Consider the following 26,783-nt stretch of genomic DNA (forward strand, 5'->3'; position numbering starts at 1 on the left):
ATGCCAACAGATGAAGATTAAGTTATTACAGCCAAGGATGCAAGGTGCAGAGATTGTTTTTCCAGGATGAGGCTTGATTCCCAAAATTGCAGAGTGGTAATCCAGTTGCTGCATCTTATCTGAATTCATTTATGAAGATACTTAAGAACATTAAACTGGAATGAGAATAGGCTGTGTGGCCCTTTGAGCATACTCTGCCATTCAATAAGATTAAGATTAAACTTGTACATCAACCCCATTTTCTAACACCCCCACTCCCTCCCCATCCTAAATGACTAACAAAGATAAAGTCTGAAACCTATACCAGATTCTCCAGCCAAGGGCAACAGCCTATCAAAATCTACCTTGTCAAACTATCTTTTGCACATTCCAATGAGATTCACTCCAATCTCTTTTCGTTACACAGACCTTTTGGGATTTTATATTGAATGTTTGTTGTACATCCTACAATGCAGGTACATCCTTGGGAAAGGAGACCAAAACAGCACAGACTGTATACCCGAGTCCCGAATGTGATTTGATCAAAGACTTTCATAATTGCAGCAAATTTTGCTAGTGTAATTGAATAGTATTTACTGAAATAGTTGATGCAATTGGAATGTTAGCTTTGAGATTCATCAACATGGAATATTATGATAAAATTTGCTATCCCCTACAAATAATGCTAAAAAAATTGGCATGATTTCCAGAAAGCAAGTTTTATTGAAATACATGTAACACAAATTGAGTACTAAATTACATTTTTAAAATTCTTTTACTACAGTTGGGTTATATGGCACTAATAATGATTGTGAACATGTAGGGTATTTTTTGGTAATTATAATCTTCATGCAAACATCAAACACTAAATTTAAAACATTCTTAAATTGCACACCTCATATGGAACACATTCCAATGCACAGAGGTACCAAACTATTAAGTTGTGTCCATAATCTTTCTTGAAAAGGCACAGAAATCAATGTCACAACCCTGCTACTCCTAGAGTGCACTCACCATAAAGCTGTGAATGTATTCATTACCCGAATACACTCTCCATATACCATTTTGAGTAAAATCTTTAACTTGTATTATACAGATCCAAGGAAGGCAACACTGCAAAATCATTGCTTGTATGCAAAATAGGTTTTGAAGGCCACTTTCAATTAATGCCAAGATGACATTGATAGCCATGAAATATGGTGCAAAATATTAAAGATTGCCAATCTTGCAGTGTTATCCTAAGACTAGTGTAAATTGTGGGTGTGGGAGGGGGGAGCACTGTGTAATATCTAACAGTGTGTAAAACATTGTACAATACTGATTACAGGGAGAACTTTGTCCTTTCTTAACTAGGAGATAACATATACTTTTACAGGTCTGCCATTGGTGGTTATCCAAATTGAATATCACACAGACATGGTATTGCACACTATTATAAACATATTGGATTCATTTTAGCTATAGCAGATAGGTCCTATTAAGCTAATGGCAGCATGATTCCTTTTAGAAATGGTCACTGAAAAATAAAGCACACTTGTTGAAGACTTAAATAGTTGCTACTGTGCAGTATAAACAAGCAACTGTAGTGATCTACCTTATGAATGCACCCATTTTAATATTTACATTGTACAAAAGCCGCTTAGACAAAAAAAGATTTGCATTATGACAATGTGAAAATCATTAGCAGCCTTGTTATATTTATCAATAAAATTAAAATAACAGCTAGTTAGCTGTGTGTTCAAAATTAGGAACATAATTATACCATTCAACACTTGGCTCAATTTATCACACATTATCCATAACGTGTTGCGCATTTAAAGGTACTGATTATATATAGAGCGCTTAAAAACATATCTGCTTTTTTTTAAATTCTCAAAGAGACAGAGACACATTTTGTCATTAAGACTTACATTTTGTTTGGGACTACAAACCCAAAGTTTTTTTTTTGTTTTACTACAGATAAAAGCCAACATGTTCATTTTTTATGGAACAGAACAAAACTAGATCAATTAAACAACCGGACTAATCTAATAAAATATATATATTATGTATTTTATATATATATTTTCACACAATACCAAGCTATCTGTACACAAGTTATCTAAACACAGCATATCTACTTTACCACAAACTATATGATCTCTTCAAACAAGTTTCACTGAAAATGGTACACTTCTTAGATTATATCTGGGAACATGTACAAACTCCAGATATATAGCAAAGAGAAAGCAGTTAACCAAGCAAAATCATTTTTACAAGCTTTTTACAGGAAAAATAGAAGTCATTCAAGCTATTCTCTTCCTATTAATAGACAAAGATGTAGATGCAACCAACAAAAGCAAGATCTATAAGGGTCTCACCGAACAGCACTCAGAACATTCTACTAGTGTTTAACTTGTACAGTACAGTGCTTATTTTGTTCGTTATGCAGTTAATGCCATTCTTGCAATTGGTTGAAGAGACCATCTGACCCTACTTATCTAATGCAAAAATAACCATTCCCAAATTGTACAGGAAGGTTTAATGTATTGCCCTTTCATGGGGTTTCTGAATCTTTACACAGAATAGGTCAGGTAGTTAAGGGTACAGAATGCTCTATGTAAATACAAGGACAACAAAACAAAATCTCATTCTTGATATAAATAATGCTGCTTAAAGCTGTAGCATTCCTTTTGTTTGGCTTCACCAGCATTTTTAAACTCATTTGGAATTTACTATACATTTTTATAAGTAACTATACATAGTCATTTGTGTACTTATTTTTCAGATTCTTTCCAAATTAATTGTTAAAAATCAAAAATCTTTAACTGTCATTATAAAAATTGTTTGAAGAGGCAATATAGATTTATGGTCTGGTATTCTAATTAAGCCAACCAAAAGAAGAGGCTGTAGCTTGCTTAAACTAAGCCATATTTCTTTTGAAGAAACTTTTAAAAGATTTCCTTTGCAGAGAGGAGAGCCCTCTCTATTATAACAAGAGTAAGCATTATGCAGGCAGTAAGTTTAAAAATATTGTTTCCATTAAAAGTGACTGATTTAATTGATTATATACATTAAACATCAATAAATGGAATAACCTTGTCCTGCTGCACAAAATTTAAGTCGAACCATCAACCTACATGAATCTTTATATTGCAGTGTTTTGGAAAAAAGTAAACAGAATACAAAACTCTGAATCATGTAACTCATTTTCTCAGAGGCGAAATGCATGATTCCCTGAGAGGAGGCAGTGAGTCTTAGACCAATACATAAATTTATCCAAATATGCTTACAATTTTAGAACATCATATTTTGGGTTAACAATGTTCCCCTTAGGGTAGAGAAAAGTGGATAACTTCATGAAGTCAAATACTCTATTCATTAATTGGAAATGTGAAAAATACCCAGAAATACAGTTATGGGTTCAGTTCTTCCACAATGAAGTGTAGTGATACAGCATTTTGACCTTTAAAACACACAAGAAACAAAGCACAAATATTAGCTTTACGGCCATTTTTCCTACGGCATACTGCAACCAAATAAATTAATCTCAACAGTTCTACTGAATTAACTGCCCATTATATTTCTTGTACATTGTCAGAGAGAATCACGTATATGGCATCTATGCCATTAACAATCCTCATCTATGACTAAGATTTGTGGAGCTCAGTTTAAAGAAGGGGGTACATGGAGGGAATAGGATGAGATAAAGTCAATGAATGCATCATTGAATAGTGTAGTGTAAGCACACATGATTAGAGTAGGCATACTGTGAAGGTAAAATTTAAAAAAACATTGGTGATTGAGGTTATATCTGGTTTTAGTCTCAGATCTTAGACCGATAAAGTGGTTATGGCTTTTTAAAATAGCCAAGTGTTACATAAGAATACCTGGTTGAGTTATCAATGGAAACAATATTTTCTTAAAATCCTAATAAATACATAACAAATAATGATACTAACACTGTACACAATGTGTGTGCACATATGAACAACATGAATTAAAAATTCAGGTCTACAAACTACTATGCCCAGTAAAAATTCATACATACCCATGGGCTACTCCCAGTGACACATAGTGTCACAAACATTGTGGCAAGATTTGATAAAGCTATTCTACCGATGATAACTGTACATTTAATAAATAATTTTCTACAATCAAGAAAAGAGATACAATTTGTATCAACAAACAAAGGTCATTTCTGATCATTCGAGGCATTGCTGTTTGCTGTATTAAACTGTAAATTACAAAATTAGCTTTGCTGGGTGTGTAACAAAATAAATTGCATCTTTTTTAAATATCAACTGTATCATCAACTTTCTCTACTCTTGCGCTAAATGTTGTTGGCATTAGTAGCCCCATATAAAACTCACTAAAATAAGCAGTATAGAGAATGCTGGAAACCCGTGCAGTAGCAGGAAAAGTCAAGTTGAAATTGATTCTTTCCACAGTCTGCACTGATCTACATGCTCTCTCCAGAGGGGTCGCTGATCACCAATCAGGACCAGGATCCCTGGATAACATTTTTTCCCCTCTCTAAGGCACCTTCTATAGTCTGGCTGGAATCAGCCAAGTCAGCAGACCAAGATCTTAACCTTAGACTCTCATGGTCTTTATTAAATTACTAGTCATTACAAGAGCAAAGCAATTATTACCGTCCACTAATTATGTACAGAAAGGCCCAGATAGTATTGGAATTTTAATATATTCCTTCTATTCCTGGATATTTACTAATTTAAGATGTTTACATTTTAAAAATGTTAACATTTCTGTCAATGCAATTTAAGTAAAATGTTTATGACAAATTGGTAGTTTTCAACTAAAATGATTGTAATATCATTGTAAGAAATAGAAACAACTACACAGCATTTGCAAGCCATTGGCAAAATGTCAGAAACAACCCTGACTGCAGCCTCACATTCCATGTGTTTCACAGTAAGAAACATTTAGGCAGTGTCAGACCTTCTCATGAAGAAACAAAGGCCCCTAAAGACCTCAACTTTCATGAAAAACTTTTTTCACAGACCTAGCTTGAAACATATCAAGCTCGTCAGATTTCAGCAATATACATTGCTTTTTAAAGATAGTGGCACATTAGTGCAGCCTGAAGACAAAAAATATAATGCTTTAAAAAGGTGTTTTGGCTGCAATTTTCCACCCTTATAAGGAGATTATGGTTTAAAGGAAATGGTTTGACATGCCATACACCAAGAAAGCTCTTTTGGTTGGGAACCTTAAACAGAAAATGGATACCTTACGGAAAATGTTACCATGTAAATCTGAGTAGAGATTTAAGTATTTCTGGGTTAAATTTTTACTCTTTGCCATCCTTAGCTTTTCAGTGGTTTCTTATCTGCAATACTTCCAAACATTGTACTACTTAAAACTACATTTTATTTGGAATTTGGATTGTTTTAATTTATAGGCTTTGTTATTCATAAATGCTGAACACATTTTGAAATTTACACTGAACAGAAAATTCAAGAAAAAAATTCAAATGGCGTGCAAATTGAAAAATTATAAGTCAAAAATCGATGAGACATAGCTTTAGAAAAAAAAGTGTAAGGTATTCATTTCCTCTTCAAAGCTGCCTTAACTCCCACAGATAATTGAACACCATTAAGATATTTATAACATTTCAAACCCACTGTGTTAGGCAACTCATATTTCACAAATGTTGTGCATTAAACGGACTTCTTTTTGTCTGTCCTGTGTTTGGCCCTCAGCCTTCCAAATAAGTTCGTGTTTTATCTCCCGGATCGTAGTTGCTTGGCAACAATCTCTGCAGCAAGATGCTGCGGGTCAGTCACATGGGGGTTCTTTTCCATTACTGCATGGACTATGTCTGCTGGGAAGATGTTACAGAGGTTTCGATAGGTTTGGTACTGATGTTCTCGGATTGTCAGATGGTCCTGTTGCTCAGCAGGCATTCCCTGCCATGGTGACCTCCAGATCTGCTCTATCTTTTCTGGCATACTTCTGAACATGCCAGGTTCATAACTGGGTTGCATCAGATTATTAGTCAAAGGATATGAAGGGTACCTATAAGAGTCTGTGACACATGGCAGGTGGTCCCAGCTGGTATGCTGCTCTCTGCAGAGTGGAGGTCTTCGTTGCCTCATTGGATTACTCTCATACAGTCTTGAATCAGAAATACTGTCCAGCCTAGTCATTACAAGAGCTCTTCCTGGTTGATTATTAGTAGATGGATGAATGTTCTGAGGAAAAGGATAGTCTCCAGGACAACTAGAACGAGCTCCAACTGCAGAATGCTGGATATGAGGAACCAAGTGGGAGATGGACTGCTTACGCTGGGGCTGTTTTGGCTCCTCAGGTCCATAGCTCTGCACTCTTGTTATGGGTTCATGGTAACCATGAACAAAAGGCTGGAGCCTGTTTTGTGACTGTGGTTGATGAGCTTTCACATTCTCTTCTGGGCCTGTATCCACAGTGCCTAGGTATGCCAAGTCATTGTATGAAGAATAGGAATCATTTCCTGCAATGCAGGTTTCTGAGTGAGGACTGGGGTTTCTGGGATACAAACCATGATCCGATTCTAACCCATAATAACTGTCGTGGTTACGCAAACTGTTGATACTTAAATTCGAAAAGTCATTTATCATGGAATAATAGCCGGTGTCCAGAGTCGAGTCATATTTTGGATACTGTTCTGTATAACTCACAGAGTTCCCATGGCTGTTGGTTACAAGGATGGGAGGGTAATGCAAGGTGGATATATGCTCTTGTGAAGATTTCTGGTGAGTGAATTGTTTGGAACATGGCACTGGGCTGCTTGCAGATCTGGTACTCATGGCACTGGCTGCATGGCTTTTATTAGGCTGAAATGCAGGTACACTTGATGCAGTGACCAAAGAAGGCACAGAGTTAGTCTCAAGTCTGTGAGCTGGTGTCAGTCGCTCCTCTGGCTCGCAAACAACAGATCGTATGCTAGGGTCAGACTGGCGCTTTGGAGCGACGCGCTTGATCTCGGAAACGGCTTCGCCTTTCACACCAGATATGGCAATGCCACATTTTGCCAGGGCTCCTTCACTCATAGTTTTCACAGCAGACAACTTAGCACTTGCACGAAGCTCATCGGCAACTGAGCGCTGCAGCTGGTTAACACGTTCTGGGTGGTAGTATTTACACTTGTGTCCATAAGTGCACTTCTTCCCTGTCAAGTCATAACCAGGGACAAAAATGATCAAGACTGATAAGCAAACTTCCCTTCAATTGACATGCATCATCACAAGTTTGCATACGACACAAAAATCAGCAGAGTTGTGGATAGTGAGGAAGGTTGTCAAAGATTATGGCATGATATAGATCAGTTTGAAATAATGGCAGAGAAATGGCAGATGGGAGTTTAATCCGGACAAATGTGAGGTGTTGCAATTTGGGAGGTCAAATGTAAGAGAAAAGTACACAGTAAATGGCAAGACCCTTAGGAGCTTTGATGTACAGAGGGATCTTGGATTGTAGGAGAGGTGATGAAGCAGATACAATGGTAACATTTAAGAGGCATTTAGATAGGCACATAAATAGGCAATGGGATGGAGGGATATAGACTATGTGCAGTCTGATGGGAGGCCTGATGGTCGGCACAGAGATCATGGGATGAAGGGCCTGTTCCTGTGCTGTACTGTTCTATGTTAAAACTATAAAAGAATACTATCTTTAAAAAAAAATTGACATAGTTTCAGAATGTATTGTTAAGGTTGGTTTCTTCTCTCTTTGTGGTCTAATGAATAATGACATCACTCAGATCAGAAGCTTGATGCTTCATCATTTGGATCAATGGGGTAGTGATGAAGTCTTGTGTTTCTTTCCTGATCATTACTGATCCCTGCATTTATCACAGGAAAGATTGTTTTTGTGACCAACTGTGAAGCTTTCAGAGGAAATCACCTGTTCACATATAACTGTTTTGACTCAGTCATGTAGATTCAGCACTTGAATGTGGCAACAGAACTGCCAGCACCCATTCAGGCAACAATCAGCACCCATTAGGAGAGGAGGGGAGAGCTGTGTATTACACTGGATGATATTCTTGATACTTCTGTGAACAATTTCAAGATTAATCAAAGCAATTATCAGGTAACTAGATTTACAGGTCTAATTTGCAGCAAGTAGTAATACTTACCATAAGGACAAGGCTGTTTCTTATGTTCAGGAATAACGGGACGCTTTCGCAGGAAGTTATCCAAGCTGGGACCATGACGTCCTAAAGGATCATCAGGTGGCATGAACCTTGAAGTGGTGAAACAACCCTATGGTTATTTACATTCAAAATATAAATTTTACTTAGTGTAACACTTCCTCTGCTAGTTGTTCACCTTTGTAACCCAGATACAAATGAAGAGGAGACTGAATGAGCAAATGGCTCTTGTATGCTACAAAACTGTCCCCAGTTGAAAAAAAAAATTACTATCTCATGTTGATGCTACATCTTGGTTGGTCTGGAAATATTAAATTACAAAGTATTTACAACACAGAAAAGGCCAATCTGCCTGGCAGGTCTATGCCAGTAGAAAAAGGTTCACTTTTAAAACTGAAGCTGGGCTCTTTTGTTTGGGCAGAACAGTCCGAGTTTTATTTTCTATCCCATCCTTATCTTCACCTCATTTGGAAGGTTTTGATATCAGCACTAGATGTTTGAAATGCAAAATTTTCCATTCAGCAGGCAAGTTGATGGGTGCAATTTAAAAAAAACAGGAAAAATTATTTAAAAAACCTTATGTCAATCTTACTCACTTGTCATTCACAAAGGAGTACATTAGAAGACGTTCCTCTATAAATTTCTTCCACTCAGGTTTCTCATTCTGCAGGTCCCTGTAGTTATCGTTTGACACAATAATGCCATCTGATTCAAAGGCCAGCTTTACTATGAATCGATCATCGTAGCAGACCACTCTCCTCCCTTGCACCCTTCGGGATGGTGTGAAGACCAGGATTTTCTCTTTCTCAAGTTTCCGTAATATTTCTTGGTCTGTAGAATTAAGGAATGATTTTGACTTTTTTTTAAAAAGACACACACATTCAATATGATATGAGTGGGATGGTTTTAAGTGGACCTTCTTGAATACAGTAAAATTTGTAATCAATTTATTCTCAACAACCCTTGGAAACTAAACAGCTCTGTCATTGTCCTACACTTATGCAAAATATAAAACGTGAATATACAAAGTGCAAAATAAAGACCACAATCAGTCATCTTTCAGCTTTGAATCCTGGCCAGTGCTGATTGAGCAAAATTTAGCTTACCTTCTGCTAAGGTTCTCTGGGCTAGGGCCTGATTAAAATAGATCTCTGGTAATATAAGCACACTCAATCAGCATTGCTGTACAGAACTGAAACATTGCGGATGCTAAAAAGACATCTACGTATTGTAGCACATTGTATTCTGCCTCTGAAGTTCATGGATTTTGAAGGCACAGTACAAGACACTAATACACTATACTGTTCAGCTATGGAGGATGAATTTTCAGGCATCTTAGTGTTGCTAATGATGCTATCCACAGTAGAACAGTCGACTGGCATGCAAGCTTATGTTTTGTGGAGCAATTCTTGGTGGCTATTCATTGGCATGAGTCTTCCACCAGCCAGCCTTGCCCTGGCCTGATCCTTCCATATCTTCAGAAGGAAGACTAGTTTGATCTTATGAAGCTGAGTGTACTTCAGGCATCACCAACTCAGCCACCTCATGAAGTATGGAAGGAAAACCTTTCCAGCCCTTATGACTGTACTGTATGGCAAACTGTGTCAGCATAAGGAATATATTTGGTTAGAAATTAGCACTCGCATATAGTGCTAAGCATGTGATATAGTAACAAATACTCATTGAACTTGGCTTCTGAAATTTGGTTCCAATACCTTCAATAGAACTGAACTTCAGATGTGCAATTCAAAGTATAGAAGTTAATACAATGTATAATTAGTGAATGTAACAGTTTATGAATTTCTACCATTGTTTTTAAATGTGTTTTTAACCCTTCACTGCAATAGGTTTTTATTTTCTTTATCTTGCCTTTATCTATTCAATGATGATGAAAACAATGCTGGAAACCAATGCCTTTACTACTGCCCATCAACATCCTATAAATGGTACATATCCACTGAATGAGCAAGTATACTTGCTCTCAGTCACATCCAGTAGAAAATACTACTTTTTAAAAACAGTGACAATGGTTCACAATGCTTCCCACCATTATCCATTTCAAAAATGCTTGGATGGTCTTCACCTGAAAAATTAAACCCCCCCCCCACCCCCCAAGTTCTCTCTTTTCAGATATAGTACCGCTGGGATAAAAGTACATTTTCAACCTTTTCTATTTTTACTTCAGGCCAGCCAGCTTGCACATTTCTTGAAATGCCAGCTATTTTTATATGATCATTAAGACATCACATTTTGATGCTGGATTACCTTTGATTGGTGCATCTGGTCTGGACTGTTCTTTTCTCCAAGCAGGAACAAACACTGTGATGTCTTTGTGTCCTTTTTCCAGGAAATATTCTGCAGCTAGCTGAATCCCAAGGCAAGAGAACACTTCCTTGTTTCCATGACTACAGGAGGAAATTAAAGCTTTAATCAATTTTGTGCTCCAAGTGTGACCTTGGCTGACATTCTTACTAATGAAATTGGTAAGCCACAGGAGCGGAACAACATGGGCACAAAGAATTATTTTAATTATCGAACATTTGTAACACAATACAAATGATTACATTTATCAACTGAAGAAAATTAAACACTTTTTCATTATATAATATGAAGGTTTCACAATAGGATTGCAAATTAGATGCACAAGTTAATTGCAGGTTACAAGAAAAAGCTTCATGGTTTGTTTTAATAAATTAGGTTGCTTTGCATCTATCGGTGGTCACATTCTGATTATGAGAAAAGGTTTGCAAAGCCACAAAGAAAACAGTTAACTCAGTCACTCCAGAAAATTAGATTTAAGAGAACAAATGTTGCCCACCTCATTAGTGAGTACCCTGAATTTTAGGGAACACACACATGATGTCATGAAAAGCATCACTATGCGTAGGCCTTTGTGGGAGGAATTAATTATATTCTCTGGAATATCAAAGAAACTATAAAAATAGGTCCAGCTGGAGTATTGTACGTTTCATATCGTCGCATTTAACATTTTCTGCCTTCACTTTTTAATTACATTCGCTCTACGATGTCAATACACCATCAATAATACATCATACTCCTGCTCGTCACTATTTCTTGTCAAAAGAGGATTTTGCCTTTCTAGCTTTTCATGTTTCTTTTGTTTTATTTTGTATAGCCTTTGGCTAGAAATGGCTTTTCCTGACATATGTTGTATTGTCCATCTTTACCTCTACCAGTGGACACCTTGAGAGCTTGGATCGTGCGAAAAGAATCAGGCATCAAGGGCAAAGAAATATGCAAGCCAGGGTGAAGTGGCAATCAGGAATACAGCTTTAAAATGTGAAACAGAAATCACGAATATGCAACAATCAGGTGCTGTGAGTGTGTTTGAAAAAACTAAAAGGGAGTGGAAATCTATAGTAATATTCACTTTATTCACTTGCTGATTTTCTCCTCTCTACCTTATCTAACCTATCACATGCCAGCCTGGACAGAGCGTTAGTTGGCAGTCCATCATCACAAGCAGAGTGCACCAGAGCTAAGCCTAAACTGTCCTCATTTGGCACTAACACTCACATGCTTTCCAAAGAAAGCAAGCAGATGATACTGCAAATTGGGTAGCAAATAGGTTTGTTCATCGACCTAAGCTAGAGTGTGAGGCTTACTATACTACCCAATTACTGAAATCAGCCACCTCAGCACAGAAGGGATTTTGATCCTTTTTTAAAAATTTGCATGGCTTCAGTATGAAGATGAACACTGCCTTTACCCAGTGCTTGCAATACATTTTCTCATTTCTTGTGTTTCGATACTGGTCATTTCATATCAGTGGAGAGGGATTCTAAAATTAATCTTTGGCAGAGAATAGGAAACAAAGATGACTTTCTATTTTAGTTTGCAGATAGCTGTGTAAAATTAACATGCGTTAACAATATTTCCTAGGACACAAACAAAAAAGTATTCAAGTCACTGGAAATATGATATAAAAGCATAAAATATTGTAGGTACTCAATAGTCTGCAGGTATCTGTGAAAAAAGAAACACAGATAACATCAGTCTCTCAGACTTGCAAACATCTGGGGATAAAACAAGTTGTAAAATGCAGAGAATGGCAAGTCAGATTGCAACTGTGGAAAAGAAACAGAGTTAACCTTTCAGGTCAAAAACCCTTCATCAGATCTGGACAAGAACAAAAAAAAGTTCCATGATTCTACAATGGCATTTTGAGACTGAAAAGTCAGAATCAATCTTAACTTGGAACATGTCCTTGCAACAGAGTGACTTAGGTGTGAGTACTGGCATGTTCTTTAATTCAGAGGAACTCTGTATAACATTTCAAGGGAGGGGAAAGAGCATGGTACGGAACATCCAGCACATTACAACGATACAACAGGTTCAGTGTGGGGCAAACATAAGATCAATCTAAGCATTCAAATCTTTGTTTCAATAAGCCATTGTTATGCTTGTGATAGTTCCATGACTGTAACTGTATCAATGATGTGTAGGATGAATTAAAATTGCTTCGTATTGTCCATAGCCACGTGTACAAGTGGTGCTCACGCACCCATCCTCTCACATTGCTGGAAGTGTGCGCATGAGAGAGTGGATGTGAGAGGTTGCAGAATTCAGTTGTCATGACAGCTAACCATGACACTGGCACAGGATGGCTCAATTACTCTGGGCTGGGGCGATCATCCGTAAATGAATGAGTCTTCCTGCTGAAAAATATGCTGGTTTTCCCATGTTACACATGTAGGTTAAAATGCACTGAACAGGTGGAGATCCAGTATTCTGGCTGCTGGAGATCGGAAAGGTAGCAGTGGTTGTCTAGTACACAGGAGACTGGTGAACTGCTTGATGCAGCTGTGCACCATACACTGGAAATCTAGGTGATACCCCAGGAAGAGCCCAAATAACCGAAAAGTTAAGGGTAATAACATTTTTAGCCACCAGAAAAGCATGGCCACCTGCAGCAGTAAAAAAAAACAAAAAATGAATAGGGTTTTTAAGCTCCTAAGTAATATCTACTCGCCATCTCATCTGCTAAACATGCAGGTGTATTGGGTGGGATTCTGCTGCGGAGTCTGTACACACTCAACAGCAACATGTGTATGAAAGAGTGGTGACCAATGATAGTAGACCTATACTCCAAAGAAGAATCATCAGAATGGAGGCAATGAGTATTTTTTTAAATAATAAAATAAAAATTACACTTGCAGTGTGACACAACTTCAATTAGCTTTGGACATACCTCATTGCCACATTACTTCCATCGATGACTATAGGTCTCAAGTTGTCAGAATCATCTACCACTTCATCCTCCAAAGACAGTTCTGGGCTCGTGATCTCCTTCACACACTGGCCCCTGGACACCAGGGTACCTGAATTACCCATGCTATTCGGCTGCGGCTCAGATTCACTTTTGTTCCCAAGTCTGACCAGCTCAGCTAAAATGTCATTAATGAGAGCATCTGATCCCAGTTTATTGAGCACAGTTTGTATCTGTTCTCCTGAATATCCTAGTTTTAAGGCAAACTCCATCTTGGCCTGGTATTCTTTATCTAAACTTCCAGATTTGCAGCCCTCATCAAGTTTGGATTTATTGTCCTCACTTTGAAAATCCTGCAAGACACTGCACTTGGAAAGAACAGGTCGTTCAAGGCAAGGAGAGCGGCAGAGTTGTCTGTGTGGTTTGCTCACAATCTCATTCCCTTTTTTCTTATTAGGGAGTTGTTCTGAATCACTTTCAGAGCTTGTCCAGTCCTCAGAATCTGACCTGCAGTCACCGATCTCCAGATGAAGCTTCCTGTCTTCTTTGGAGGAGCTGTTCTCCATATTCAACTTCTCAAACATTGACCAGGCAGTCATCACGTTAATTTGTCCGCCTGTTATTTCTATACTCTTCTCTTTTATTTCTAGTACTGCTTGACTTTCATACTCAATTGTATCCTTCAGCTCAATTAATTGTTTCCGCAAAGTTGACGTAATACTCTCACACTTCTTGTGGTCTGGGGAGCACAGGGATAATATATAATCCTGGAAAAGAAGGAAGATAATTTAGAAAAGTCTGTTAAATCCCCCAAGAAAACACACACATAATTTAGCAATCTTTATTTGAATATATTGGCCACTTCCTGATTCAGTTTTCTTCCCTGCTAACTTAATTTACAACTTTATTCCCCTTTGAAAGAACAAATTTGGTTCAACTTCCTTTCTTACTCTCAACATCCTAAAGGGTTAGCTTAGCATTGAATTAGCACTCATATCTGCTTCAGAAACTAAGGTGAGCCCCTTTCTAGCACATGATTTCATAATGTGGCAGAAATTTCTCACCAGCACTAATGATAAGCTCTATTGTCGGGATATCTTTCAGGTGAGCTGTTCAAATAATACTTCCTTATTCATGGCAGCTCAAAGAAGTGCAGATGAGGTGTCCTGGCCAATGTTTATCCCTCAGCTATAATCGCCAAAACAATATTAATAGGTTATTTACTCATTTGGTAACAGTTGCAACTTTCAAAGCTATAAAAAAGTTCATTTTATTTATTTATTCTAAGCTCTTATTCCCAGTTATATGGCTCCTTTGACATTATGAACATTTTTGCCTTGATCAGTTTTCATCATTATTTTAACTTCACCTCCAAAAGATCTTGACATAGCAATGAGATGCACTCAGTAATCTGACAAACAGATTTGACACTGAAATTACAGATTGAATCAGTCAGTTAGCTATGTGATGGAGAATTTCCATTAGCAGATACTGCAGAGTTCCTTCTAAATCCACATGAATTGCAGCCATTCAAGGCAGTTCAGTGCCAATTTCTCAGGGTGATTAGGAATAAACAATAAATACTGATCGTACCAGCAAGTGCATTAGCCATGAATGATTAAAAAGGTCAAAGTGATTGAGACAAATAGGAAAAAAAGAGATGACAGTGCATAAAGATTATGAATATAAGTTTTGATCAATTCTTTTCAGATTCATGCAAAAGATCAATCAATTTTAAAATATCAAGTTTACTGCAGCAATTGGGAGAAAGGTTTAAGAAACTTTTCCTTTGTTTTGCCATAGCTCTTCAATCCTGAAGCAGCCTATGAATTAGCACGTCAGCATAAGTAGTGTAGTAGTTCAACATGGACAACCTTTTTGATCAGAATTTAATGATGAAAATTGAATGACCTTGTTAGTGACATTCAGTGCACAACCACTAAAAAAAAATACATCTAAAGTGGATTTTACGCACTGCTCTATGCTTGCTGAGTGAAAGAGGAAGATGTGGTGGGGGTGCTATGTCAAATCATAAGACAAGTGAAGTCAGGAAGAGTTTTTGTTTCCATGACCTATTAGGCAACGTTTTGCATGCCATTTTAGTTAAACTACAAGTCTTTTGTTTGACATTGTTCATGTAAGTTATTATTTCAGTGTTTAATGCTTAAATAACTAAAGTTACCAAACTTCAAAGTAATTAACTGTATAAAAAGTAATGAGACACTGACATATAAAGATACACAAATACAAATTTGTCTTTTAAATATCTTGTAAATCCAAATGATACAATAAAATGTGGCCATTATAAAATAATCCTCTAAGAATCACACAGCAAATGAGGCTGCCACTTGGTCCACTGTGCCATCTCCGAGCTTAGTCTTACTCCTCTTTTATCCCAAAGATCAATTAGTAATAACTTTAGTAGTATTCTCCATATTTTACAGGTATGTTGGGGGACAGGGAGGGAGAATGTGGAAAGAGAGAAAAAGACTGAGATTGTTCAGTATCAGAAAGTAATTCCAGGGAACTAAAAATAAAACTGGATAACTACTGTCAAATTGCATCGTTATCTGGTGAAGCTATTACAATTTTCATCACTTTCCTAAATCTTAGAAGATCATATCCACAAATGCAATGATCAGAGCTGGGAGAAACACTAAAGATTTTGTTGTGTACCTTACATAAAATCAACAGGAGATAGTTCAGATTGGATTAATAATAAGGTAATTCCTTTATTCTTTATTTTTATTTATTATTTATCTTTTTAATCTATTATTTAAATACATATTTATTATTCTTTAAATATAACTTTAATTGCCAAGTTTACTAGTTAGTGTTTTAACCTTTTTTTAATTATAATTAATTAATGACTGTGTCATAGAAAATTGGCTTTCTGACAAATAGAAAGGAAATTTGAGATAATAAAAAAAAGAAAATTGAGATAAATAGAAAAACCCTTCCAAGTATGATTCTCTCCCTCTCCCTCATACACATATGATGGGATTGCCAACTAAAGCATCATAACCTCTCTCTACTCTTTACATATATTGGCAGGTTGGCCAATTCTTTCCAGTATTTTATGGTTTCTAAATAGGAAAAAAATCCCCATGAACTGTAAAATAGTTCTTACTTCTATAAGAAAGAAATTCCAAGCAGTAAAGAAAGTAGTCTCAGTGTTTCACTGCATGTAATACCATTATCCATGAAATATTACAATAGCATGAATAAGAAATTATTACAGTATTAAAGTGCAGCTGATAATACAAGCTGAAGAGCGGTATCTTTAGAGCAACTCACAACAGTAGCCGATAGCTCTGAAACTGGTTGTCAGATGGACAGAATTTAATGATTGTAAGTAACCACAGTTCACATTTGGAGGAATCCCATGCAAGGAAAGCTCTGCTGGGCATAAAAAAAATGTGGCGAATCTGACCTATTTAAGAGCTACACATGAACTAGTAGGTGGTTTATAGATTTTTTTTTCTGTATTTTTATTAAAAAGTTGTAATTAAATGGTTTAATCTCTAGGTATTATCGAAGAGTCTGCATAGGATTGTGAATCTCCACATTCTTAGTATATAATTTCTTCCTAATTTTTACAATATTGTCTGATTTCAGTTAAGGTTAAATAAGTGCACATTTAAAAGCTTTAATTCCAAACCCCATCCTCTTCCAACCCCCAAGCCCCAAAACCACTATTTCAAAACAGGACAGCTCTATGCCTCCAGCTGAACTCTCAGCCAATACCAAACAACTTGAGTGAGGTATTGATGGCCATTAGTGCTGCAGAACTGTCGCCTAATCAAACTTAGTGCCTTCAGGTGCATGAAATAAAAACTGGGGTGAATATAAAAAGCGACCATCTTTTAACCATATATTGTTAGGAAAAAACAGGTACATAGCCAAAAGATCATGCCAGGAAGTTTTACTGTCCTTCTGCTTTCAATGCCATCAAATACATTAAATGACATTGTACTGCAAATGCATCAGCTGACAGTAATTCATTCTAAACAATTATTTAGAAAAATAACGTTCAAAGTATTCTGTATAGTTTACTGACATTCAATAAACAAATTCACTTTAGGAAAAGTTCCATTTTGTCAATATGCTTCTATTGTAATATCCCAAGTTAGTGCGGCTATCATTAACAGATCCGTGATCACTGATACTTCACCGCAAGTAAAGCGAAAACGTAGTCACTGTACACAACCGAACTTTAAAAGAACAACTCTAGAACTGTGTTACTAGATGTTTTCATATGTCAAGTGGATATAGCTTAAGAACTTTGTACATCCTTTATGGATTACAAACATTCTGAGAATATTAGTGACAAGTCTCTGCAACATGGTGTTTTCATGCTAGCAACCACAAAATATATAATTTACTTTGTATTTGGCATTCAGTTAAATAAAATGACACTAAACCTTATAGCTATGGATTGACTTAATTCATCATAATTCACACACTGAATGATCTCAGAAGCAGGGTGAATGCTGCAAAAAAAAAGGTATACAACCAGAAAATAAACAAGGTCACTGGATAGCATGATGCTTAATTTCAGGTAAGAGCATTTTGTTTTCCATAAGGGCCCTCTGTGTATGATGTACAGTGATCAGCTTTGGTTTGAGCCTCAGCTGACCTCCAGATACACATCATTACAAGGTCACCCATTTACTTCTTTGTGGGTGAATCACATTGGCTCAAATCTTCCACAAAAATAGCTGCATTTCCATGCAGGACTGCCATATTTTCTTCTATAATACCAGTGGTTTGAGATGTCCATGTAATCACAGCAGTCCTGAACCTCAGCTTAGGTGATCATTGGTGCTTTTCCAATTGTGCTTCAATGTTGGACTTCCCATCGGAGTCCAGAAGCAGAATATGACTTTCCACAAATTTACAGATTAGGTTTGGTGCAGGAACAGCAAGCCCATTCATTTTAATGGAGACCACCAACTGTGAAGGAAAAGGGCAAGTATTTAAGTTTCAACCAAAAAAGTAAAATTTTTATGTTTTCTCTAGTTTTTTCATTTTTTTTAAGTTAAACAATTAATAGTTTTTGTGGTTTCTGAATGTTTGGGCCTTACCTAGCTGTGAAAATTATTCCATGTCAAGAGACTGCCATTTATAAACTGATAGGGCTTAGACCATAAGACATAGGAGCAGAATTAGGCCATTCGGCCCTGTGAGTCTGCTCCACCATTCGATCAGGGCCGATTTATTTTTCCCTCTCAACCCCATTCTCCTGCCTTCTCCCCGTAACCTTTGACACCCTACTAATCAAGAACCTATCAACCTCCGCTTTAAATATAAGCGATGACTTGGCCTCCACAGCCCTCTGTGGCAATGAATTCCACAGATTCACCACCCTCTGGCTAAAGAAATTCCTCCTCATCTCTGTTCTAAAGGGGTGTCTTTCTATTCTGAGGCTGTGCCCCCTGGTCCTAGACTCTCCCACTACTGGAAACATCCTATCCATGCCTACTCTATCCAGGCCTTTCAATATTCGATAGGCTTCACTGAGATCCCCCTCATCCTTCTCCAGCGAGTATAGGCCCAGAGCCATCAAACAGTCCTTATACATTAACCCTTTCATTTCCAGGATCATTCTTGTAAACCTCCTCTGGACCCTCTCCAATGCCAGCATATCCTTCTTAGATATGGGGCCCAAAACTGCAAATGTGATCTGACCAACACCTTATAAAGCCTCAGCATTACATCCTTACTTTTATATTCTAGTCCTCTTGAAATGAATGCTAATATTGCATTTGCCTTCCTTACTACCGACTCAACCTGCAAGTTAACCTTTAGGTAATCCTGCACTAGGACTCCCAAGTCCCTTTGCACCTCCCTGGGATTTCTGAATTTGTTCCCATTTAGAAAATAGTCTACGCCTTTATTCCTTCTACCAAAGTGCACAACTGTACACTTCCCTATGCTGTATCCCATCTGCCACTTTTTTGCCCATTCTCCCAACCTGAGCAAGTCCTTCTGCAGACTCCCTGCTTCCTCAACATTACCTGCTGCTCCACCTATCTTTGTATCATCTAGTGGCTTGCAGTGCTCCAGACTCACTGTGTACTTAATTGCTGGCTTATCTGAAGAAGCTTGCACCAGGTAGTGCTCCAGGAAGAGGGGGTTTAGTAGTCAGGCAACCCACATGTGTGGGTGGCAAGCTGGTCTATGGAGGAGTTAGGCAAATACAGTGCACTTAAGTAGGGGTTTTCTTGTTCTATAAGAGCTTACAGTATTTCCCTTTTGTCCTCTCATTGCTCTACTGAAAGTGCTTTTTGTTGCTGTACTAAGTTTCAATGCTGCAGGGTGATTCTCCACTGTTCATTCTTCAGGTGTTAACCTAGACCACTAGAGGGTAGGATGTTCCACTTTAAGAGAAGTGGATAATTTTTCACTCTCCAGTCCAGCTAACTTAACCTTGACTTGGTCTTGATGGCTCAGATGAATGCTGCCTTTACCAGCTGAGTTACTTATGTGGTCACATATTGTGGCAAATGTATAATCTTGTTACCAAAGTGAATATGACTCTGAATTTCTCTCATTCCTGGTAAAAATGTGATTATTAATCAACCTCTTTTGAATCTGACAATTTCAGTATTTTTCTTTCAACTTTGTAACCCTGACAACATTTAAAAAGTACTTTGTAACTTTCTTCATTCAACCTCAAGGTCAATAAATACCATTATTAAAATCATCAGCGTATTGTTACCTTACCCACGGGTTCGCTGCAAACTGGTCTGTCACTAATCACACAGCTGAAGAAGTTACATGAGCAAACTGGAAACATTGGTAGTTTTGTAATGGCAAACTTTGAACTGCACCAGCTGTTCTGGTAACGTAACTGGTAAGTTCCCAGTTATAAATCTGAGTTGACTGATAGGAACTATAAACTCTTGCTCCTTTTCTGAAAGAGACAGTACTTTCAAAACATTAATCCTTTGTAAAGCATAGAGATGTACATAATTTTAAATTCCTCCCCTACTTTCGTATTTATACTCAAGAAAATAACCCTAATTACAGCTTTCCTTTAACATTACTCAGTATGATATCTACTCTACTGGACAATGTTTTCAATCAGGTTGTATCTTCCTGAATTTCACACTTGCAGTTTTATTTATAAAAATTATAATTATGACAAATAACTTTGTGTCATATTCATCATGAAACAGCACAAAGATAACCAAGTGTGAAATTAAATACAAGAAAATTGTTCCCCTGAGAAAACCTATCTTTGTAGTAACATAAATGAAGCCCCTCCGGCACTTAACAACTTTGAACAAATCTTTGGCATCTTAGTGTCAATAATACACCCAACAAATCATGTATGTACTTTAGAAATCCTGATATTACTTAAAAACTATGAAATATAAATACACATTAGAACCAACAAAAATGCACTCATTAAGTTTAACTGTAATATTTAGCTGTTGACTTCAGTTCACTTAGATTAACTGATACAAAAATTTATAATTTTTCCATATATTTCACATTTAAAATGTTCAATAATCTGGGGAAGTTATTGGTTAAATGATTTTATGAAACTACAAAATTTAGACAACCTGGCTCCTGCTTTCATGCAAGTTTTCAGTGGTGGGGGCAAGTTTGATGTGAGTGCAGCCCAGTTCGATCAAAATGGCCATGAATCATTTTCAAAAATTTTCCCCACTGTGGCCATACCTCAAGCCAGACTCAGGACTACCCAGGAGTGGAAAATGATGGTAGGCAACCACAGCTGGGGACACGTGGATCTGATGCAGGCAGACAGGAGAAAAATTGGGCAAGAGAAGTCAAATGCTTCCATGTGAGTCTTTAGAATGGGGAATGTATTACCACAATAACTACTGCGTATTTGAAAAAGAACATAAAATGCTATGTGGAAAGGCTCAAGGGGATTAATCAGCTGCAGTGAAAAGCTGGTATTGGTACAAGTGGGCTGAATGATTTCCTCCAGTTCTAGAAGTGTTATTGATCAGCTTAGCACTTCTGATTCTCCTTGCCCACAAAGACACTTAAAACAAAAAGCCTGTTCTTAGAAAATAATATTAGGTTACAGAGGAAAGGCAACACGATCAAACCAAGTAAACATCTACTCTTTTTAACTGCTCCAAACCACTTACCGCCACTCTACTTTCCACTGGGCAAGGGAAATTCAAATCATTTATTCTTGAGGTACTCTAAAATTGTAAAATATTTGTGAACCGCAGCAGGCACATCAAAAGCTCAACAACAATACTGTCTACACAAGCTTCAGGGCTTAAACCCGGTGTGTGGTAATGTACTGATACTAGAACAGAAGATCTGTTAACATTAGTACCATGTATAAAATACATTAAAATACAAGCATTAATAGCGTATCCTCAAAGATTTTTTAAAGTTCAAGTTGATATTTAACAAGAAATGTTACAAGCCCACCATTATATTTTAACAAAATGCTAATATGTTAATGTATTACTGGCAGTATTTATTCATGAAACTTACAATATAACTCAATGATCAGTATAATTAAACAGTTGGAAAATTGTGACAATCTCTCTGTTAACTGAACAATAGCATTTCTGGAACTGGAGGAAGCTATTCAGTCCACCTGTATCAATACTGGCTCTTCCAATGAAGCTGATAAATCCTTTCTGGCCTTTCCCCATAGCAATTTAAGTTCTTTTTCAAATGATCAGTTGTCATTGCAGTAGTATATTCCACATACTAAAATTTGTAACAAAATGTCTTCCACTTACTTTTTTTTTTAATTCTCCTAGTGAATTTGTCAAATCTGTACTGCCTTATTACACAGGTCAATCATGGACAATCTAGCACAATACACCCTTTGAAAATAGTTCACAATTTCAAAAATATCTGTATAGTCTCTGCTTCAACATTCAAGCCTTTCTTCATAATAAAACCTTTGATCCTTGGAACTATTCTAGTGATCAAAATAAGTAAACTGAGAGAGTACAAGTAGACTACTGCTCTGCAAAGTGAAGTGAAATGCTAAAACCGAATGAAACAGAAGTCCTTTCTATTCTTAAGATCTTTTCTATGTAATACTATTGCCATATGTTCCACTGCCTAATAAATTTTTTAAAAATTCTAGATGTTGGTGTGGAGGGAAAGAAAAGCAATCCAAATCTATTGAAAAGATATAGTTGTTAGCCCATAACATACTCACAGTAAAACAGCAAGTCCAAATAGTATTTTGTGGATCAGTAATCCTTGCTCGAGTACTGTGCAACTGTGCTTCTGTTCTGGCAAGCAGTGTCTAAATGCTTTGGGGGATTACCGGTCATTCCCCTTTATTACACTAACATCCGCCCACAGCAGTGACGCAACATAATTCAGACAACAACGAATCGTGCTCCTGTGCTGAGCTATTTCTGTGACGTCTATATCTGTATCAGCACTTTCATATGCCAAGCCCTAAGATAGGTAATGAATATTAATTTGCTGTGGCTCACTCACAACATTGAGAAATAATTGCTGGACAGAAATTGATCAAACAGGCAATCCTAATTTTAAAAAAACACGAGATTTCAACATTTAATGAATTTAGTATTTTCTACTAAACCCATAGTTTGTTATGCATGAATCACTAAGCTCATTCCAGTGTTTTGTTTTATGTACTTACGTATCTTGTGCTGGAAAGTACTCCACATTGTCAGTATATGAAATATATATGGTCCAAAAAGGTCCCAGTTTCGACTTCTTTGGTCTTTCTCAAGTTGGCACACCTCAGCATAATTGGCAATCATGGGCTCTAGAATTCAGGTTCTTCCTGAAGTAAGAACAGCTAACTGACCTACCAACCTGCATGATTTTGGGATCTGGGAGGAATCCAGAGCACCTGGAGAAAACTCACATGGTCACAGGGAGAATGTCCAACTCTACACAGACAATACCAGAAGTTAGGATTGAACCTGGTTCTCTGGCACGAGGTAGTGGATCTACCTGTGCACCACTGTGGTTTCCTCACCCAAAATCCTTTGTATGAGTGGAGGACCAGGAGTCACAGTCTCAAAATAAAAGGCAGCTCATTTAGGACTGAGATGAAGAGAAATTTCTTCATGCAAAGGATTGCAAATCTTTGGAATTCTCTAGCCCAGAGAATTGTTGAGGCTCAGTCATCAAGTTCACTCAAAACAGAAATCAAGTAGAAGATGAACAGCAGACTATGCTTGAGGGGGCCACATGGTGTATTCCTGCTGCTGTTTTTATGTTCTTATCAACTGTTCTCTGGACAAGTTCAGATATCAGATTCCCGAAGTGGATTCATGCCTATCAATGAAAAATTGGTATATCTTCTTCCAGCTAACAAAACTCCAGAGACACTATAAATAAAATTAAACTTACCTTGGGACTATTCCCCCAAGAATGAATGTCTGGGTACCTTGGAATCCTTTCTGGCAAGGCAAAAACAGGTTCCACCCACACAAGGATGTGACTTTGACTGGAGGGCTTGAGTTATAAGGAGACACAGGATAGTCTGAGGCTTTTTCCCCTTGATTGTAGGAGGCTGAGGAGTGAGCATATAGAGGTTTATAAAATCATGGCAGGCATGGATAAGGTGAACGGTCAGTGCTTTTCCCAGGTTTCCCAGGGTAGGCAGTCTAAAACTAGAGGCATAGGTTTAAACTGAGGGTGGTGGGTATATGGAACAAGCTGCCAGAGGAAGTGGTGGAGGCAGGTACAATTACAATGTTTGAAAGACATTCACATATGTAGATGGATAGGAATGGTTGAGAGGGATATGGGCTAAATGCAGACAAATGGGACTAGCGCAGGTAGATATCTTGGTCAGCATGGACGAGTTGGACTGAAGGGCCTGTATCTGTGGTGTATAGCTCTATGACACATCAGCCCACCCACAGCCTGAAATACATCACAAGAAGACTAATGAGGATTCGTCCTCTCCGCCAGCTCCGTCCCCATTTTCCGACCTCTACCTTGGAACTTAACTTCCATGGTGTTTACTGGCATCATGGAGAGGTCACTGCATTAGTACAAATCAGGAATTGGAATCTGTAATCAACTGCTGGTCATTAAATAAATAACAAATTTGTACACGAGCCAATGTCACACAGAAAAATTATAGCAGGAACTCATGATCAACATAATAAACCTAAGCCTAGATACAATATCACTATCTTCTTGCATAGTGAATGAATGCTCCAGTGAACAGAGTGCCACTAATTTATAACAACATTGATTCAACAGCATACGTTTACATTTCTACAATTAAACTGAGAGAACAGGCCCTTGATTATATGAACATTTGACCTAATACTTAGCTCTGTTAATTACTTTAGTAGTCTTTCCTCAGATTTTTCTCATAAGCTATACAGCAAGCTATTTTTATCTGGAGGATGTGCTTCAGGGTATGGAAGGAACAAGTATTTTGGAGCTCTCAATGTGTCACGCGAGTGGCACTCACCAAGTTTACTCACCACCAACTACAAAATCCAAGTTGTAACAAAAGTACCTTTGTTAATGAGACTCCCCTCCAGCTTGCTCAGTAAAGCAGGGAAGTAATTGTTTTAAAAAAAGAATGACCTGCTAAAAAATCATTTTAAAACCATGTAACATTACTCCCAGAAACTAGAGGCACTCGTAGTTCAACAATACCTAGGGCAAGAAGAGAAACTAAGAAAAGAATGACCTCGAATGAAAAATGGGCTAAGCTCACTTTGTAAATATCTAGTGCGTCAGAATCATGTTTTGACACACCTAACTTAAAGTATTACGAAGATTTACCCTGAACACAGGGAATGGAAAAGTGAAATTATCATGACCCCTGTGCATGGTTAATCACTTGGATACGATGCTAAATATAAACAAGTGTTAAAGATAATAGTAAACAGTCAGATAGATCAGAAGGTTAGTGAGCCACCTACACTCCATCAGATACAAGTGATAAATGTAAATTGACATTTTTAACAACCACCAATGACATCTTCCTGACCAGAGGTGTCCTGATTATATCAGTAGATTCCAGAGTTAACTTTAATATTATATAATATAATAAAATATTGACTGTTTCTCATTCCACAGGTGCTGCCTGACTTGCTGAAAGTTTCCAGCATTTTCTGCTTTTATTTCAGATTTCCAGCATCTGTGGGTTTTTTTTTTAATCTTCATTTCCAGGGGATTTGCTGATAGAAATCCCACAGTATCAACAGGAACATCAATTTCATAGCCTTATTGAAGTCAAAGCAAGTGCTGGAAAAAACTCAACAGGTCTTATGGCATGAGCCTTGTTTGTGGATAAGCCACATTCAGGGATTCATCTTCGGATCCGAATGAATATGCCACGGCTGTCAATGACTTCATCAAGACCTGCGTGGAAGAGCGTGTGCTGTCGAGAACATACTGAGTTTTCCCAAACCAGAAGCCCTGGATGAACCAGGAGATTCACAGTCTGCTGAGAGCTAGATCTGTGGCATTCAAGACTGGCAATCCAGAATGCTACAAGTCCAGGTACAACCTACGCAAGCCATCATGCAATTCTGTGTGAAGTTAGAGACACAATTGGACGCACAACAGCTGTGGCAGGGTTTGCATGCCATTACTTCATATAAAGCAAAATCTAACAGTATAAATGGCAGTGATGCTTCACTTCCTGATGATCTCAACACCTTTTATGCACATTTTGCAAGGGAGAATAACACTACAGCTGTGCGAATCCCACAGCATCTGGCGATCCTGTGATCTCTGTCTCAGAAGCCAATGTTAGAATATCCTTCAAGAGGGTGAACCCTCGCAAGGCATCAGGCCCTGATGGTGTACCTGGCAGGGTGCTGAATTTTTGTGCTGACCAATTGGCTGGAGTGTTCAAGGACATCTTCAACCTCTCACTGCTGCAATTGGAGGTTCCCACCTGCTTCAAAAAGTCATCAGTCATACCAGTGCCCAAGAAGAGCAGGGTGAGCTGCCTCAACAACTATTGCCCAGTAGCACTCACATCTGCTGTGATGAGGTGCTTGGAGAGGCTGGTTATGGCTAGATTTAACTCCTGCCTGAGCAAGGGCCTGGTCCCAGTGCAATTTGCCAACCACAACAGCAGGTCTACAGTGGACGCAATCTCACTGGCTCTCCACTTGGCTTAAGAACACCTAGACAACAGCAAAACAAACGTCAGGCTGCTGCTTATCTATTACAGCTTGGTGTTCAACACCATCATCCCCTCAGTACTAATCAACAAGCTTCAAAACCTGGGCCTCTGTACCTCCCTCTGCAACTGGATCCTCAACTTCCTTATTGGGAGACCACAGTCAGTGAGGATCAGTAGTAACATCTCCTCCTCACTGACAATCAACAGAGGCGCACATCAAGGACGTGTGCTTAGCCCACTGCTCTACTGTCACTACACTCATGACTGTGTGGCTAGGCACAGCTCAAACGCTATCTATAAATTCACTGACAACACCACTGTTG

The 26,783-nt window shown here is 37.8% G+C and overlaps 1 protein-coding gene across 1 annotated transcript in view; it reads right to left on the bottom strand.

The window, feature by feature from the left end:
- Window positions 1-702: 702 nt before the first annotated feature.
- zc3h12b (zinc finger CCCH-type containing 12B) overlaps window positions 703-26,783 on the bottom strand; it is a 61,620-nt gene continuing 35,539 nt past the window's right edge. Inside the window, exons 2-6 of the mRNA XM_052021110.1 lie at window positions 13,329-14,113; window positions 10,382-10,521; window positions 8,713-8,947; window positions 8,102-8,208; window positions 703-7,132 (exon numbers count right to left, since the gene is read on the bottom strand). Coding sequence (XP_051877070.1) covers window positions 5,706-7,132; window positions 8,102-8,208; window positions 8,713-8,947; window positions 10,382-10,521; window positions 13,329-14,113 — 2,694 coding nt within the window. The 3' untranslated portion in view covers window positions 703-5,705. The remainder of the gene's footprint in view (window positions 7,133-8,101; window positions 8,209-8,712; window positions 8,948-10,381; window positions 10,522-13,328; window positions 14,114-26,783) is intronic.

Source organism: Pristis pectinata, chromosome 8 (genome assembly GCF_009764475.1).
Source record: "Pristis pectinata isolate sPriPec2 chromosome 8, sPriPec2.1.pri, whole genome shotgun sequence".
In the NCBI taxonomy this organism is placed as follows: domain Eukaryota; kingdom Metazoa; phylum Chordata; class Chondrichthyes; order Rhinopristiformes; family Pristidae; genus Pristis; species Pristis pectinata.